Source organism: Petaurus breviceps, unplaced genomic scaffold (assembly GCF_028583685.1).
Source record: "Petaurus breviceps papuanus isolate PSGF00001 unplaced genomic scaffold, PetGlider_PUasm1.0 179, whole genome shotgun sequence".
Taxonomy (NCBI): domain Eukaryota; kingdom Metazoa; phylum Chordata; class Mammalia; order Diprotodontia; family Petauridae; genus Petaurus; species Petaurus breviceps.
Window position 1 is genome coordinate 4,211,364 of NW_027185779.1, and position 14,112 is coordinate 4,225,475.

Sequence of the window (14,112 nt, forward strand, 5' to 3'; positions counted from 1 at the left end):
TTTATTTTGTATGTGGACATTTTAGTTGTTGGAAAATGCAGGTGAAAAGAAATTTATATACAGAAAGCCAAAAAAAAATCAGTTGAACAATAAATAGCCTCTGAGAGGCAGTCAGTAAACACTCATTAAATGCCTACTAGGTGCTGGCACTTCTGAGTGCTGGAATACAAAGAAAGGTAAAAGACAGGCCCTGCTTCTAAGGAGCTGAGAGTCTAATGGAGGAGACAACATGCAAATAACTACGTACAAACAGGCTCTGTGTAAGACAAATTGGAAATGACAGAGGGAAGGTGTTAGAATCAAGAACAAGCAGGAAAATGTACAGTTTTATCTGAGACTTGAAGGGAGCCAGGAAGCTGAGACAAGGAGGAATATCCTTCTCAGGGGTTGGGAAACAGCCAATTAAAATGCCCGGAGTTGGGACCTTGAGTATTTTGTACGAGGGACAGCAAAGTCTGCGTCACTGGATTGAAGAATGTATGTGAGGGGGTGGCGAGAAGTGAAGGAGACTGGAAAGGTGATTGGGGGTGGCAGAACATATTATGAAGGACTTTGTATGCCAAACAGAGGATTTTATATTTGATCTTAAAGGTGATAAGAAGCCACTAGAGTTTACTGAGTAGGGCCTTGGCATGGTCAGACCTACACTGAGGATGGAGACAGACTGTTCTGAGGACTTTAGAGAAAACTGCCCCTCAGATAAATGAACTGAGAAGGCCTCTTTGTGGTCCATCTGATCATTTGCATGTTTTCAGAGTTTTGAATGTTGTAATTTCTACATTCTCAATCAAATGTTTTCAGGTCATTGGAATATTATTTAAGGCCTGGTAGGGTCATACCTGACAGAAGGTAGATCTTTCGAATTTCATATCATATCTACATATGGGTCACTGTACCCCATGGGTCACTGTTTATCAGGAGGCCCTGATTTAAGGTATTAGAAACCGGAGAAGGAAAGGAAATCAAGGAAGAAGACAACCAGAAGAAAACAGAAATGAGAAGAGACAAAAGGGATGAGAGGCAGAGGAGAGAGGCTGTTTAAAGAATGATGATGATGACGATGATAAGGCAATATTTATATAGAACCTACGTTGTACCAGGAACTGTGTGAAGCAATTATAATTTCATTTGATCCCCTCAACAACCCAGGGAGGTAGATGCTGTTCTTATACCCATTTTACAGATGAGGAAATGGGCAAACAGGGATTAAATGACATGCCCAGGGTCACAAGTGTCTGAGGCCACATTTGAACTTACCTCTTCTTTACTTCAATCCAGGGCTCTACCCAATGTCACTGTCTACACTTTGAGATGGAGAAACTGCCCAGAATTTGAGAGATGATCTGAAAGAGAACAGCAGTTCTATGGCTTATGGGAGCTTTTAACTGAAAGTTATAACTGTTTCTCAGAACCCTGTGATGGTTGGTTGTATGTTAAAAGAACCTGTCACTACTTTAATGGTCTAAGAATGGCAGAGAACTCACTTTGTCCAGCAGGACCTACAGCCTAGCAGACAGTAGAGGAAGTTTTGCTGGCAGATGATGATTCTGCAGATCATACTCTAAACAGAACCAGGACATCAAGGCCTGCCATTCAGAGTTGTGAATTGTCTTAGCCACATGTATTTGCCCATTCATTTGCTTCTCTGCTAGGTTTCTGAAGGTGTATGCCTCTACTTATTAGTGGTAGACTGTGAGCCAGGTTGATAGGTGGACTGTCAAATTCTGATTATTTCTATTCTTGCATTCTGTTGAATACCATTATTCCTTCTCTTGCCTCCTATTGATTGTTATGATTATCATTGCTCTTGCCTTAGGCTGTAGTAACAATTTTATGTTTGAGTTAATGATGTCCAAAATATTTATAGTGGCCCTTTTTGTAGTACCAAAGAACTGTATAGAAATTAGAGATGTCCATTGATTTGGGAATGGCCAAACTGTGGCATAGGAATGTAATGAAATATTATCGTTCAGCAAAATGGCAAATATGATGAATATAGAACAGCATGGAAAGACTTGGATAAACTGATAAAAGGCAAGTAGGCAGGGCCAGGAAAATATTTACAATGACTACAATGAAAATGGAAAGAAAAACCACCATAAAACAATCAAAAAAGAATGTTGCAAATTACAAAGAACAAGTCAGATCCCCAAAGATCTCAAGTCACCTCTCTTCTCTACTTTTCCGTGGATGTGGAACATTACATATATTGTCATATTTAGGGCATGTCATGATCAATTTTGCTTGTTTTTCCTCTTCTCTTTTTATTTTTTAAAAGTTCTTTGTTGTAATGAATATAGCCTAAAGAACAATTTGGACTTCCTCTCTAGGAAGGAGGAGGGAATAGATAAGGATGAAATCTTAGGCAACATAAAAACCAAAGATATCAATAAGAACTAATTGCGAAAAAGAGTTAATGCTATCATATTTATTGTGACAATTAACGAAAAGCATTACCAGTGAGAGCGTAGGAGCCATAGTAGTATGGATGAATCCTTTTCTTCTCACATACACACTTATATTACTCTGAGTAAATTGGAATTATAGCTACATAGTTATGTCCAGCCCTCATCCTCTGGGGAAAAAAACCCAGACCTTCTGGTGTGAGGGCAGGTTAGGATGAGAGCCAGCCCAGGGAAAAAGACCAGAGGCCATTACTGGGCCATACTAGTGGAAATCTTTAAAGATTCTAAAATTCAGTAGGTAATTTTTTTTAACTTTAGAGAATAGGAAACATTGTATTAGATATCGATTTGGGAATGGGACCCACTTTTTACCAACATTTATTGAGAACCTGTGTGCAAAGCACATTGCTAGGTAAAGTGGGGGATATATCAAGATGCTTTTGAGAAGTAACATTTTATAAGACTTCAATAGTCATATGGGAGAAAGGAAAACAAAATTCAAATCTCCACACTCTATTCTCCTGTTAATAAAATAAGAATTAAAAAACAACAATGTACAAACATTGAGATTAGTCAGGAAGGAGAGTTTTATTATCAAATGTCAACAATTCTACAAAAAACAACACATCAATACACATATTAGTGTTAGTCTGTTTACCTTGTAGGCTTTCAAAGCTTTGGGTAGATAGTACCTTAAGGCATCTCAAGTATTAAGAATTCTCTTTTCTGATCTCAAGTGCCAGTATTCACTAGTTTTCACCTAAATTATGAACTTCCTCTTTCTACTGAAGTTAAACGGCTGGCCATCTCTGGTTGGCTGAGGAGAGGAATTGTTTGGCTCTCCATTCAAGGTATATGATGATCAAAAATAATGCTAAGTGAAAATAGCAGCCACTAGCAGCCACATATGTTTGCATTCAAGCAAAAGGGAGAGGAGTTACTTAACGAAATATGTGCAATTAGTTTAATCAAACTTGGTTTCTTCTTTGGAGTTAGGTGATGCAACTGTACTACCTAACTGAACTACAGTGTCTAATATTGCACTTTTTGTATCATAAACACAGCTAAACACAGAGTGCTAACCACCACTGACCCCTTCAGGCACTGTTCATATACTGTATCAGTGTTGTTTTTAATCTCCTGTCTCAGTCTAGCACAGTGATTACAGTTCTATGTCTGAGCAAGTTATAATTGTCAAATAAGCTATTTAAGAGAAGACAAACATTTTATGACTATTTTAGTATATACAAGCATTCATTTCAGTTACAATTTATTGCTTCCTAAAATATAACATTCATATGCTTCTACATTTTCAACATTAAAATCTACAATATGTTTTTGATTTAAGTCCAAAACCGTCAGTAATGAAAAATGTACAGATATAAAATATCCCGTCTAAAGCCATGATATCCAGCTATTGGTCAAACAGGAACCAAGTACTGTAGCTATTCACTTTTTGGTCTTCTGAGTGTTTTGGCCACTGGTTCAATATCACTCATGAGGGGTATTTATTTTCAAAGAAGCTACTTTTTGTTGTTTGCTGTTATGTTTTCTTAAGGGTTCCTCCATATATTCCCTAAACCTGGGGGTGGCAAGTGGGGTGGGAGAGGAGAATCATTTCAGTGTTTGGACTGTAAGGCAAAGTGGCAAAGAGGTCGGGAAAAATTCAAGTTATGCTTTTCTCCATTCATAATTTGCTTCTTTATTTAGTGGGAGGAGTGGAAATGAAGGGGTAGGAAGGTTCTTAGAGAAGAGTAGAAAAAACAAAATTATTAAATAAGACCTCCAAATAATTACTGGTACTTGGAGATGGTAGATTATGTCTTATTTCTCTTTTTGCTGTTAAGATCCTAAGAATTCCATGTGGGCAACACTTGAGATGTCACAGAATGTAAATCTCTGACTAGAAGGGAATAGGGACCTCAGATATCAAATTCACATTTTAAATGTCAATCTGTGATCAGCATAGAGCCAAGAGTGCTATATGCTGCTTGAAAAGGCAATAACAACTAGAAGATTTGGCTTTACTGGCTCAAGTTTTCACTCCACCAAAATGAAGGGCCCCTTGTCCCTGTCAAGTTGTGTTGCTGAGAATACTGCAGCCTGAATGTAAAACTCTCTCTGAAGATTCCAGGAGTCCTGTTTTCTGAGGGTTTCAGGCCCACCTTAAATCTCTCAAACACTGTAAAAAGGAAGGAAGAAAAAAAATCAATATATTTTGGTTCTGAATCATTTAAGTGATAATATATAATCCACTTTGTTGACTGATTAATTATGAGTTCTTGTAAGATCAGAACCAACTTCTGATTCCAGACTCTGTAAACATATTATACATATAGCAAAATGACTATTTGTTCATGTGATAGAGCCTCACAGCAATGAGATGATTTTGTCCCCCAAAATGGACTCTATGGTCATCCATTTGTGCTTCTGTTGCTTGCTCCTATTGGGATCCAATTACTTGGCTTTTGAGCTCTTTGCCAGGGTAGAACCCTGCTTCCAGAATGGAGAGAGCTATTTCCCAAATCACTGGGATTAGGAGGGCACCCTCTCTGCAGCCTCCACAAGTTCTGGCACACTGGCCACACACCCCAGGACCATCACCCAAGACCGTGATCCACATCCAAGCAGTTTAAAGCAAGAGTGATTATCTTCTGAATGGTTGCTTGGTCCCCCTGTGATCTGCAGGCCAGTAACTGGACTATGCTCTTCCCCACACTTTTCCATCCCCCTGTTCCAACAAAGTTCCTGAGACCTTTTACTTTCTCTTTGACATTTATTGGTTGAGAAGTCTGGAAACCGCCACAGCTGCCGGTGATTCATTTTCCTGAAGTCTGCTCCAGCAGCCACTGATCAGGCCACACTGGGGCTGGGACCAAGTGGCTCACACGGAACTGCACTCAGCTCCCAGTCAGGTGCGATAGACCCTTCCTGTCGGCCTGGCAGACTCCCTTTAGCAGATTTGTTTCTGTCACTTTGTGGGTTCTGTACCTCTAAAATTTGTTTAGAGTAATTTTTTTCCAGGTATTGGAAGTATTTGGAGCCAGAGCCCATGTCAATTTCCTGCTTTTACTTCACCATCTTGGCTCTGCCCCCATTTTAGGAATTTTACCCTAATCACATTTTTGTGGGGCCTTTTAAAAAAATTTATATTTCCTTAAAAAAAAATTGGCACTTCCTAATAGCTCCCACCCATGCCTCCCAAAGAACCTATCCTTATAAGAAAGCAATTAAGCAGAAATAAACACATTGGCCATGTTGGACAACATATATTTTATTCCCCATATATATAGTCCATTATCTCTCTCTCTCTTGCTAGAAGAAGGAGTGCTTCCCCACCACATCTTTCAAGTCACTATTGGCTATTGCTTTGCAGTTTTCTGAGGTCATTTAATGAATGTTACTTTCCTTCTCATTATTCTCAAGTTTGTATTTTGAAAACTGACAGGTTGCTAAATTCAAATGAACTTGTTTAAGGCTGGGAACAAAATTGTTTTGAATGAAGAAAACATTAAAATGTCCAATTGCCAACTCGCCAGTATTCCACTACACAAAAGGAAAGGATGGGGGTCCATTGAAGCTTTCTGCTTGTGAAGAGTTGCATACTGCAAATACTAAAGAAACTGTGTCTACAAAGTAATGACAGAAGCACACGGGGGAAAAATGTAACCTCTATCTAACCTCACTTGCCGATTTCTTAATGACTCTCAGTGCCTCAAATCTGCCCAATTGCTCTGCCCTTCCCCTCCAAAAATCCTCCCCTCAGCTGCCAGGGATCATACTAAAGCATGTGATTGACCATATTACTCTGCTGCTCAAGAGGCTACCATGGCTCCTGATTGGATATGGGCCTTTAACACCCTATATCATCTGGCTCTCTTCTACCTTTTCCAGGGTTATTTCACTATTGCCCCTCACACACTCACACATTCCAGTCAAAGTGGTCTGCTTGCTGTTCCTTAGACATGACAATCCATCTGCTGTCAGTACTGAAACCATTTCCCATGCTTGGAATATATCTCCTTCCTTGCCTTGATTTCCTAGAAGCTCTCTTTTCAAAGTTCAGCTCAAGAGCTACTTCTTTCAGAAACTTTTTATTGGTCACTCCTGTTAATCTCCTTCTTCCTCCCCCAAATAACCTTGTGTAGAGATTGTATTTACTTAAAAGCATATAATTGTTTCCCAATAGAATGTAGGTTCCTTAAAAAGGAGATATTATTTTGTTTCACTTTATATCTACATAATCTGAAAGTGGCAGTAACTTAATAAATGCTTGATTGATTTAAAATGCAGTTCTGTTTGAGATCTACTTCCTATTGTCCTGAGGGCACCTCCTGGAAGAACTTTTTGAATAATGAATGTAACAGAGTGACACAACATGGAACCAAGAAATACTATTTACTCTTCCATACAGACATACTTCAATAAGATTTACAATTTGACAAATTAAAATAACATTTCATAAATAAACTGCCCACATTGAGGCTTAATCAGAACCAACCAAAAAGATATAATTTTATTGTGCCTGTAAGTATTTAAAAAACGGGTCATTGTTATTTTTCAGATTACTTGGCCAGCTCTTGGCGCGGCTAGGTGGTACAGTAAATAGAGTACCAATTCTGGAGTCTGTAGGACCTGAGCTCAAATCCAGCTCAGATATTTAACACTTGCTAGCCGTGCGACCTTGGGCAAGTCACTTAACCCCAATTGCCTTCCTCTCCCTCCTCCAAAAAAAACAGGTTGCTTGCCCAACTCCTATGAACACTTTTTTTCTTTTTTTAAAATAAGGGTCAAATACACAAGACACAAAACTTGAGAACACTGAATTTCATGTTTTGTTTTAATGCTGAAATAAACTAGTGATGTAAAAAGTTGAACTAAAAATGGTTCTATTTCATTCTTAATTGTTTCAGCACATCTCATATGAAAGGTTCCATGATAAAGAATCATTTGCTTCTTGAATAGCTCAATGGTTCTAATGACATAGAGTAAATTGTATGTTAATCATAGAGAAAAGGGCAGAGTATTTTCCTCTTCATTTTCCCAAACAGCTACAAGTTGTTTTAAATTTCCAGTCAGAATGATTTTCTCCTGTACAGTTTAACAGGTGAAGAACAGAATTTTGCCTTGATTGTCTGAGGCTATGCAAAGCATATAATGGTCCATTACAGTACATATGAACTTCAGCTAATACTTTTTTTGCCTTAATGATTCATTGGTTCTTTCCCCTCTATATTTATACAACACAAAACCAATGGACTTAGAGCCTTCACAACTAAAATCTGAGACCTTCCTATAGTATATTTGAACGGGTTCGGTTTTTTTTGGCTCCAGAATCTTTTGCCATTTACTCAATTCAAACTGACCTAGGTACCGTGTCAGGCGCCAAGGATAAAAAAAAAAAAAAGTGCAAAAGCCATTTTCTGCCCACATGAAGAACACAATGTATGAAAAGGTCAGCGGACGTGAGCTACTTCGCGGAGCTAGAGAAGACCGACAGCTGGCTGAGGCAGGATAAGCACAGGAGAATTTGCTTAGGAGGTGTCACTTGTATTGAGCCTTAAATGTTGCTAAGCATTCTCTAAGAGAAGAGAGTACATTCAAGATATGGAGGGGGGATCCTGAGAAAAGGCACAGAAAGGAAAGAGGGAAGGTGGGTTTCAGGGAATATAGCAAGCTGTCCCATGTAATTCAGACAGAGTATACAAAGGGAAATGATCTGAAGGTTCTTATTGAAACAAGATGGTGGGACATGTGAAATATGAAAAAATGTGAAGTTTTGCCTTATTCTAATGGTAGCATAACTTATTTTTATGATTCACTTTTTTATTTTCCATAACAATCACAGATTCCACCAATCTAGAAGAATGCTTTTATCTGAAGCTGTTTCTTTATACCCTATAGTTTACAACATACATTAAAAAAATTATTTTTAGTTTTCAATATTCATTTTTTTCTAAATATTCAGTTTTAAATATTTTAAGTTCTAAATTTTCCCCCTTCCTCTCCCTTTCTCTTCCCCAAGATGGTATGCAATCTGATATAAGCTATGCATGTATAATCATATTGAACATATTTCCACATTAGTCATGTACTTTATAACATTCTTAAAAGAATTCTATTAAAGTCAGTCCTTAATAGAGGGCTGAGAATTTTACAGCTAACAGCATTTCCTTTCAGCTGCTGTTTGTCTTCATCTCCCCAAACAACATATCTTCGGTTACCCCTTCCAGCCCCCTTTCAGCTTCCTTTTGTGTAAAATCTTCTCTCCTTAGAGAGTAAGTTAATTGAGGGCAGGACTGCCTTTTTCTTCTTTGTATCCCCAGCAATTTGCAGAGTGCTGGTACTCTGGGTTAAGTGCTTAAAAATGTTTACTGACCATTGTCTAAGAGAGCAGTGCTGTCCTTTTGAGCAGGTTAGACTATTATTCCATTCAATAGTTATGAAGTCTTGTGTTGCTACTCTCCCCTGTGTTAGAAGCAAAAGGACTAGAACATACTGATTCACCATCAGCATGTCAAGTACTGTGATCTAAAATCATCAGGAAGTGCTGTCAGTCTCTGTCTTACACACACACACACACACACACACACACACACCTCTTCCAACAATAGAAGAAATTTCAAAAGGTTGAAAATGTATTTCAGATGTTCAAATTCATCTGTAATCTTGAGCCTAAAGAATGAGTTGCCAAGAAAATGATTTTTATTCAACATTTTGGCAATTATCAAGGTCATGGAAAAGATATTTGATGGCAATGGAAAGCAGTAGTAAGACATTTCTCTACTTATATGGGGTTTCACAGGGCTCATACTGGAAAAAAATCTTCCCCCTCCCATTAGTCTTGTATTAGAAAGAGATCTAGATTTACCAGCAGTTGTTTTATGTACTGTCAAGCTTCATACATCCTTAGAGATGTATTGAAATGATATGGTGGGTAAATGCTGGACTTGGAGTCAGGAAGACCTGAGCTTGAATCCTGCCTTAGACATCATTAACTGTGTAATCCTAGGCAAGTCTTTCATAACCTCTCAACCTCAGGTTTCTCATATAAAATGATTGTTGTAAAGATAACACATGGAAAGTGCTTTGGAAGTCTTAAATCATTATACAAATGTTAGCTTATTAAGAGAAATCCAAACTCTACCTTTGACCACCACAAAAGATGGAACCCATAAATGCATTTGATCCTAATTTACAAAATTTATATGCCTAATTCATAAAAGAGGTCAAAAGCATGATTTGGGAAGAGCCTTGGAGAAGTAACCTAGAAATCTAATTTACTACGGGAAACCAAACCCAAGGAATCTGTGTATAAATGATCATAACAATTCATTTTAGGTTTCTACTTGAACTGACTTTTAATTGCTCATGGTGCATTTCTAAGTAAAAGTAGGTGAATTAATTCTAGTTTCCCAACTAACTGCCTCACCTGCATATATTGTAATGACACACGATTATTCTGTGGAGGATTATTTGAGGAAGGGAACAAGGACAAGGATTTCACAGGAGGAAAAAGAATGAATGGAATGGATGTTGCATGGCAGAGGTAAGAATACTTTGAAGGAGGGCAGCTAGGTAGCACAGTGGATAGAACACAAGGCTGGGAGTTAGGAAGACTAACCCTTCAAATCTGACCTCAGATACTTCCTAGTTGTGTGACCCTGGGCAGGTCACTTAACTCTTTCTGCCTCAGTTTTCACATCTGTAAAATGAGCTGGAGAAGGAAATGGCAAACCACTGCATTATCTTTGCCAAGAAAACCTCAAATGGGATCACAAAGAGGTGGACACAATTGAAAAACAACTCAGCCATAACATACTTAAGTATAAAACCACCTGGTCAACTAAATTGGATAGACTATGGGACCAGTGAGGTAAAAATCTAGATTTGACTCCTCTATTTTAATTCACTGAGGCAGTGTTAATATACTGAACAGAGCTGTCCTTAAAAACAGGACGACCTTGGTTCAAGACCCACATATGACACATATTGCTGATGTGACCCTAAGGAAGTCATGCAACCCCTTGGTTCCCTAGGTAATCCTCTTAGTGAATAAACTGCCTAGAAGGCACTGATAGGAAAGTTTGATATTGAGATATTGATAGTTCCCTATACCTATGAAATCATTGTTCCAGTTTCTATTCCTTCTAACTCCAGCAATTATAAAAACAGTTTGACATTAGCACTAGACTAGACCTTCCCAGTTCTGGGATTCTAGAATTCTAGCTCAAAGTATATGTCCTTCTGAGAGTGAATAAAAGTTTTTAGATATTTTTGCCTGATAAAAAGTATAATTATAGCCCATATTTATGTAGTGCTTTAAAGTTTGCAAACTGGTTTATATACATTGTCCCATTTGATCCTAACAACCATGTGATGTTGGTGCTATTATCATCCTGTTTTGCTGATAAGGAAATTGAGGTTCAGACAGTGTGATTTGTCTAGGGACATATAGTGAATTTTTCATGGATCTGGCAGTGCCCAAGTCTTCCTGACTTCAGGTCCAGAACTCTATTTGTTTTGCCATAACTTTTTTTACATGAAGTCAAGCTTTCCTGTGGTGCTACATGGATGTCTGTAAGTCACAGAACATCACCATCTCAGAAAAAACTAAAATGACAACCAAAAGGACTGAGGAAAGAAAATAATGGTCATAAGCAGGCTGCAGCATGTTACCAGTGATTCACATGTAAGAAACAGAATAAAGGATATGAGCACTTCATCCCACGACCTCTTTCTGAAACCATTGTCCTCTCTTCCCCTTCTCAATGCCAAACTCCCCACCCACTCCTTAAGCCCTTGACATTTAGCATTTGTTTCCACTAATCTACTGAAAGAGTTCTCTGGAAAGCAACAAATGACCTTATCTCTAAATCTATTGACCTTTCCCCTATTCTCATCCTCCATGACTTCTTACACCATTTGGCAGAGCAGTTTAATCTCTCCTTTTTCTTAATACCTTCCCCTCCTCTGGCAATTGTGATACCACATTCATGTTTTTTTTTTTATTGTTTATTACTTGTCCTGTTTCTTATTGATTTCTCATCTTTCCACTTCTTTTTAACAAGAGTGGTTCACAGGGTTCAATTAGAGACCCATTTTTTCTTCACTATTTTCACTTCTGTGCCTTGGTGATCTCATGGATTCCACAGAGATGATTCCTAAATCTCTCCATCTTCAATTTTCCTTTGGAACTCCAACCACATATTTCCAACCATCTGTTGAATATGTCTACCTGAATAACTTGGCTCTCCAAACCTAACATATCTAAAATTGAACTCATTTTTTGCTCACCCCCACCCAACATGTTCTGCCCCTAAAACTCCTTTAACATCACCTCCATTTATATCAGTTTCCCAGGCTTGTAACCTTAGAATCTAGATGACTTTTCACTCTGCACATCCAATTCAATTTCCACATCCCATAATTAATCTTTTCCCCTAATAGCCTTCCCTCCCTCTTTTGGTCTGCCTCTCAAAAATACACACAGCCCTTCTTTTCAACTGTTATTCAAACCATCTACATTCAATCTCTCATTTCTTCTCACCTAAACTACTATACTAGTCTCTTAACTGGTCCTTCTTGCCTTCACAGTCATTTTTCTTGCACAATGCTTCCCAAGTCATCTTCCTAATCATGTTATGATTATGGTCATTATTTATAAAAAGTCTTTGATGACTACTGATTACCAATCAAAAAATATAAACTCCATATCTTTTGAGACCTTCCATGACCTATTCGCAGACTCCCTGTCCAAACTTATTTTATGCTTCTCCCAGTTTCTTATGTTCCAGAGACTAAACAAACTGGATCATTCTTCATTCCCACTCCCCTAACCCTATTTTCCTGACATTCCCTTCCCTTTCATCATTTAACTTTATTCTTATAATTCACAAAGTCTAGAATATACTCTTCTCACATAGCTTCCTTTCTTCCTTTTAAGGTTCAGCTAAGGTGCCACTTACTCCATGAAGCCTGCACTAATTTACTCCCCTTTATAAAAGTGATTTTCCCTCTCCAGTTTCTCAGAACATTCTCTCCTGCTCTCCTTCACTATATATACATCCTACCTTCTATCATATTTTTGAGTCATTGCTATAGCCTCTCTGCTAAGCTGAGCTCCTTGACATAAGGCATGTGTTTTCCATTTTTCTATCACCTTACACAGTACCTAGCACACAATAGGAGTGAAATAAATGATGGCTAAATTCAAGGATACATATTGTCAGGAAAGAAAGTTCTGAATTAACAATGAGCTTGAATGGTACAAGATAGTAAAAGATCCAGTGAGAAGGTTTTCAGTCTCTTATGTAGATCTTTTGTAGAGGATTTACAAGGAAATAAGGATAAGAATCATTGAGGATAAGAAAGTATGGCACTCTACCTTGTAGTAATAAAAGGATATTCACACCAATAAAATCTAGATCCTGGCAAGTATCAATATAAACAAAGAAGAATAACTTTTGCATTATTTTGGTCTGTTTCCTATTCATAAGTAAGTAGACTAATTTGGACTTATCACTTTGGTACACAGTTTTACTATTGATAAATATTTCAAAATGTAAGTTAGAAAGACTCATAGGGTCACGTTTTAAAGAAGAATAAGAATTAGATGTAAACAGTCAGAAAATGGGGTAAAAAATATATATATTCATTCAATGCCAACATATAAGATATTTTGCTAGGAATTAGGGGATAACAAAGGTGAACAAAGCACAACAGTACACTGTCTAGCTGGAAAGACAAGCCAGACACATAAATAACTAATCAAATTATAAAGTAGTGAGTACAAAGATCTCAGAGACCCAAAGGAATTACTTCCATTTGGAGAGATCATGGAAAACTTCATGGAGGAGTTGACACATAAGCTAGGATTTCAACAAGCAGACAGGGAAATGAGAGTGGTTTGATTCACAGGGAATGGTGTAAGTACATACGCTACATACTGTAAGTATGTATGTAAGTACATACATACTGTAAGTAAATACACAGGAAAAGGCAGAAAAAATTTAGAATAGTAAGCAGTTTAGTTTGGCAGCAACAGAACATGAAAAGTATTAGTAATGTGAAATAATGCCTAAAATGTACATTGGAGTCACACTGTGGAAAACATTCAGTGCAACTAACTTGAATATAGACTTTAAAAAAATTTTTTTTTATTAATTTGTTTGTTTCCTTTTAGTTTACAGGATTCAATTCCACAATTCCTTGAGTTTCACATTTTGTCCCCCTCCCTACCCTCCCCTCATGGCAGCATATAGTTCACATTATACATTAGTCAGGTTACAAAGAAGGATTGTATTAGCTGGAATGAAAAATGGTAAAGAGGACATAAAACCAAATAAGAGAAGGAAAAAGATCAGGTATTTTGCTTCCACCTGGATATAAACTTAGTTCTTTCTAGTTCTTTCTCGCACATATTTCTGAATATAGACTTTCTTTGGTAGAAAATAGGGAACTACTGAAGGTTTGTAAGAAGGGTAGTAATATTATCAGAGTTGTACATTAAGAATGTTTCATTGCTACTGGTCTGGATAAATTAGTGCTGTGAGAGACTAGTGATTTGAGCCTTACAATAACCCTGAAAGACAAGTGCTGATATTAACCCCATTTTACAGTTGAGGAAACTGAGGCAGATAAAGTTTAAGTGACTTGCTAGGTCACAGAGTTAGCAAGAGCCTGGGTTTGTAATTGAACTTAGGTT

The 14,112-nt window shown here is 37.6% G+C and overlaps 1 protein-coding gene across 3 annotated transcripts in view; it reads right to left on the reverse strand.

The window, feature by feature from the left end:
• Nucleotides 1-2,968: 2,968 nt before the first annotated feature.
• Nucleotides 2,969-14,112, reverse strand: part of ESRP1 (epithelial splicing regulatory protein 1) — a 102,435-nt gene continuing 91,291 nt past the window's right edge. For all 3 annotated transcript variants that reach the window (XM_069086617.1, XM_069086618.1, XM_069086619.1), the window contains one exon: nt 2,969-4,587. Coding sequence is in view for 1 of the 3 variants with exons in the window: in XM_069086619.1 (XP_068942720.1) it covers nt 4,581-4,587 (7 nt within the window). In the remaining 2 variants the exon portion in view is untranslated. The remainder of the gene's footprint in view (nt 4,588-14,112) is intronic.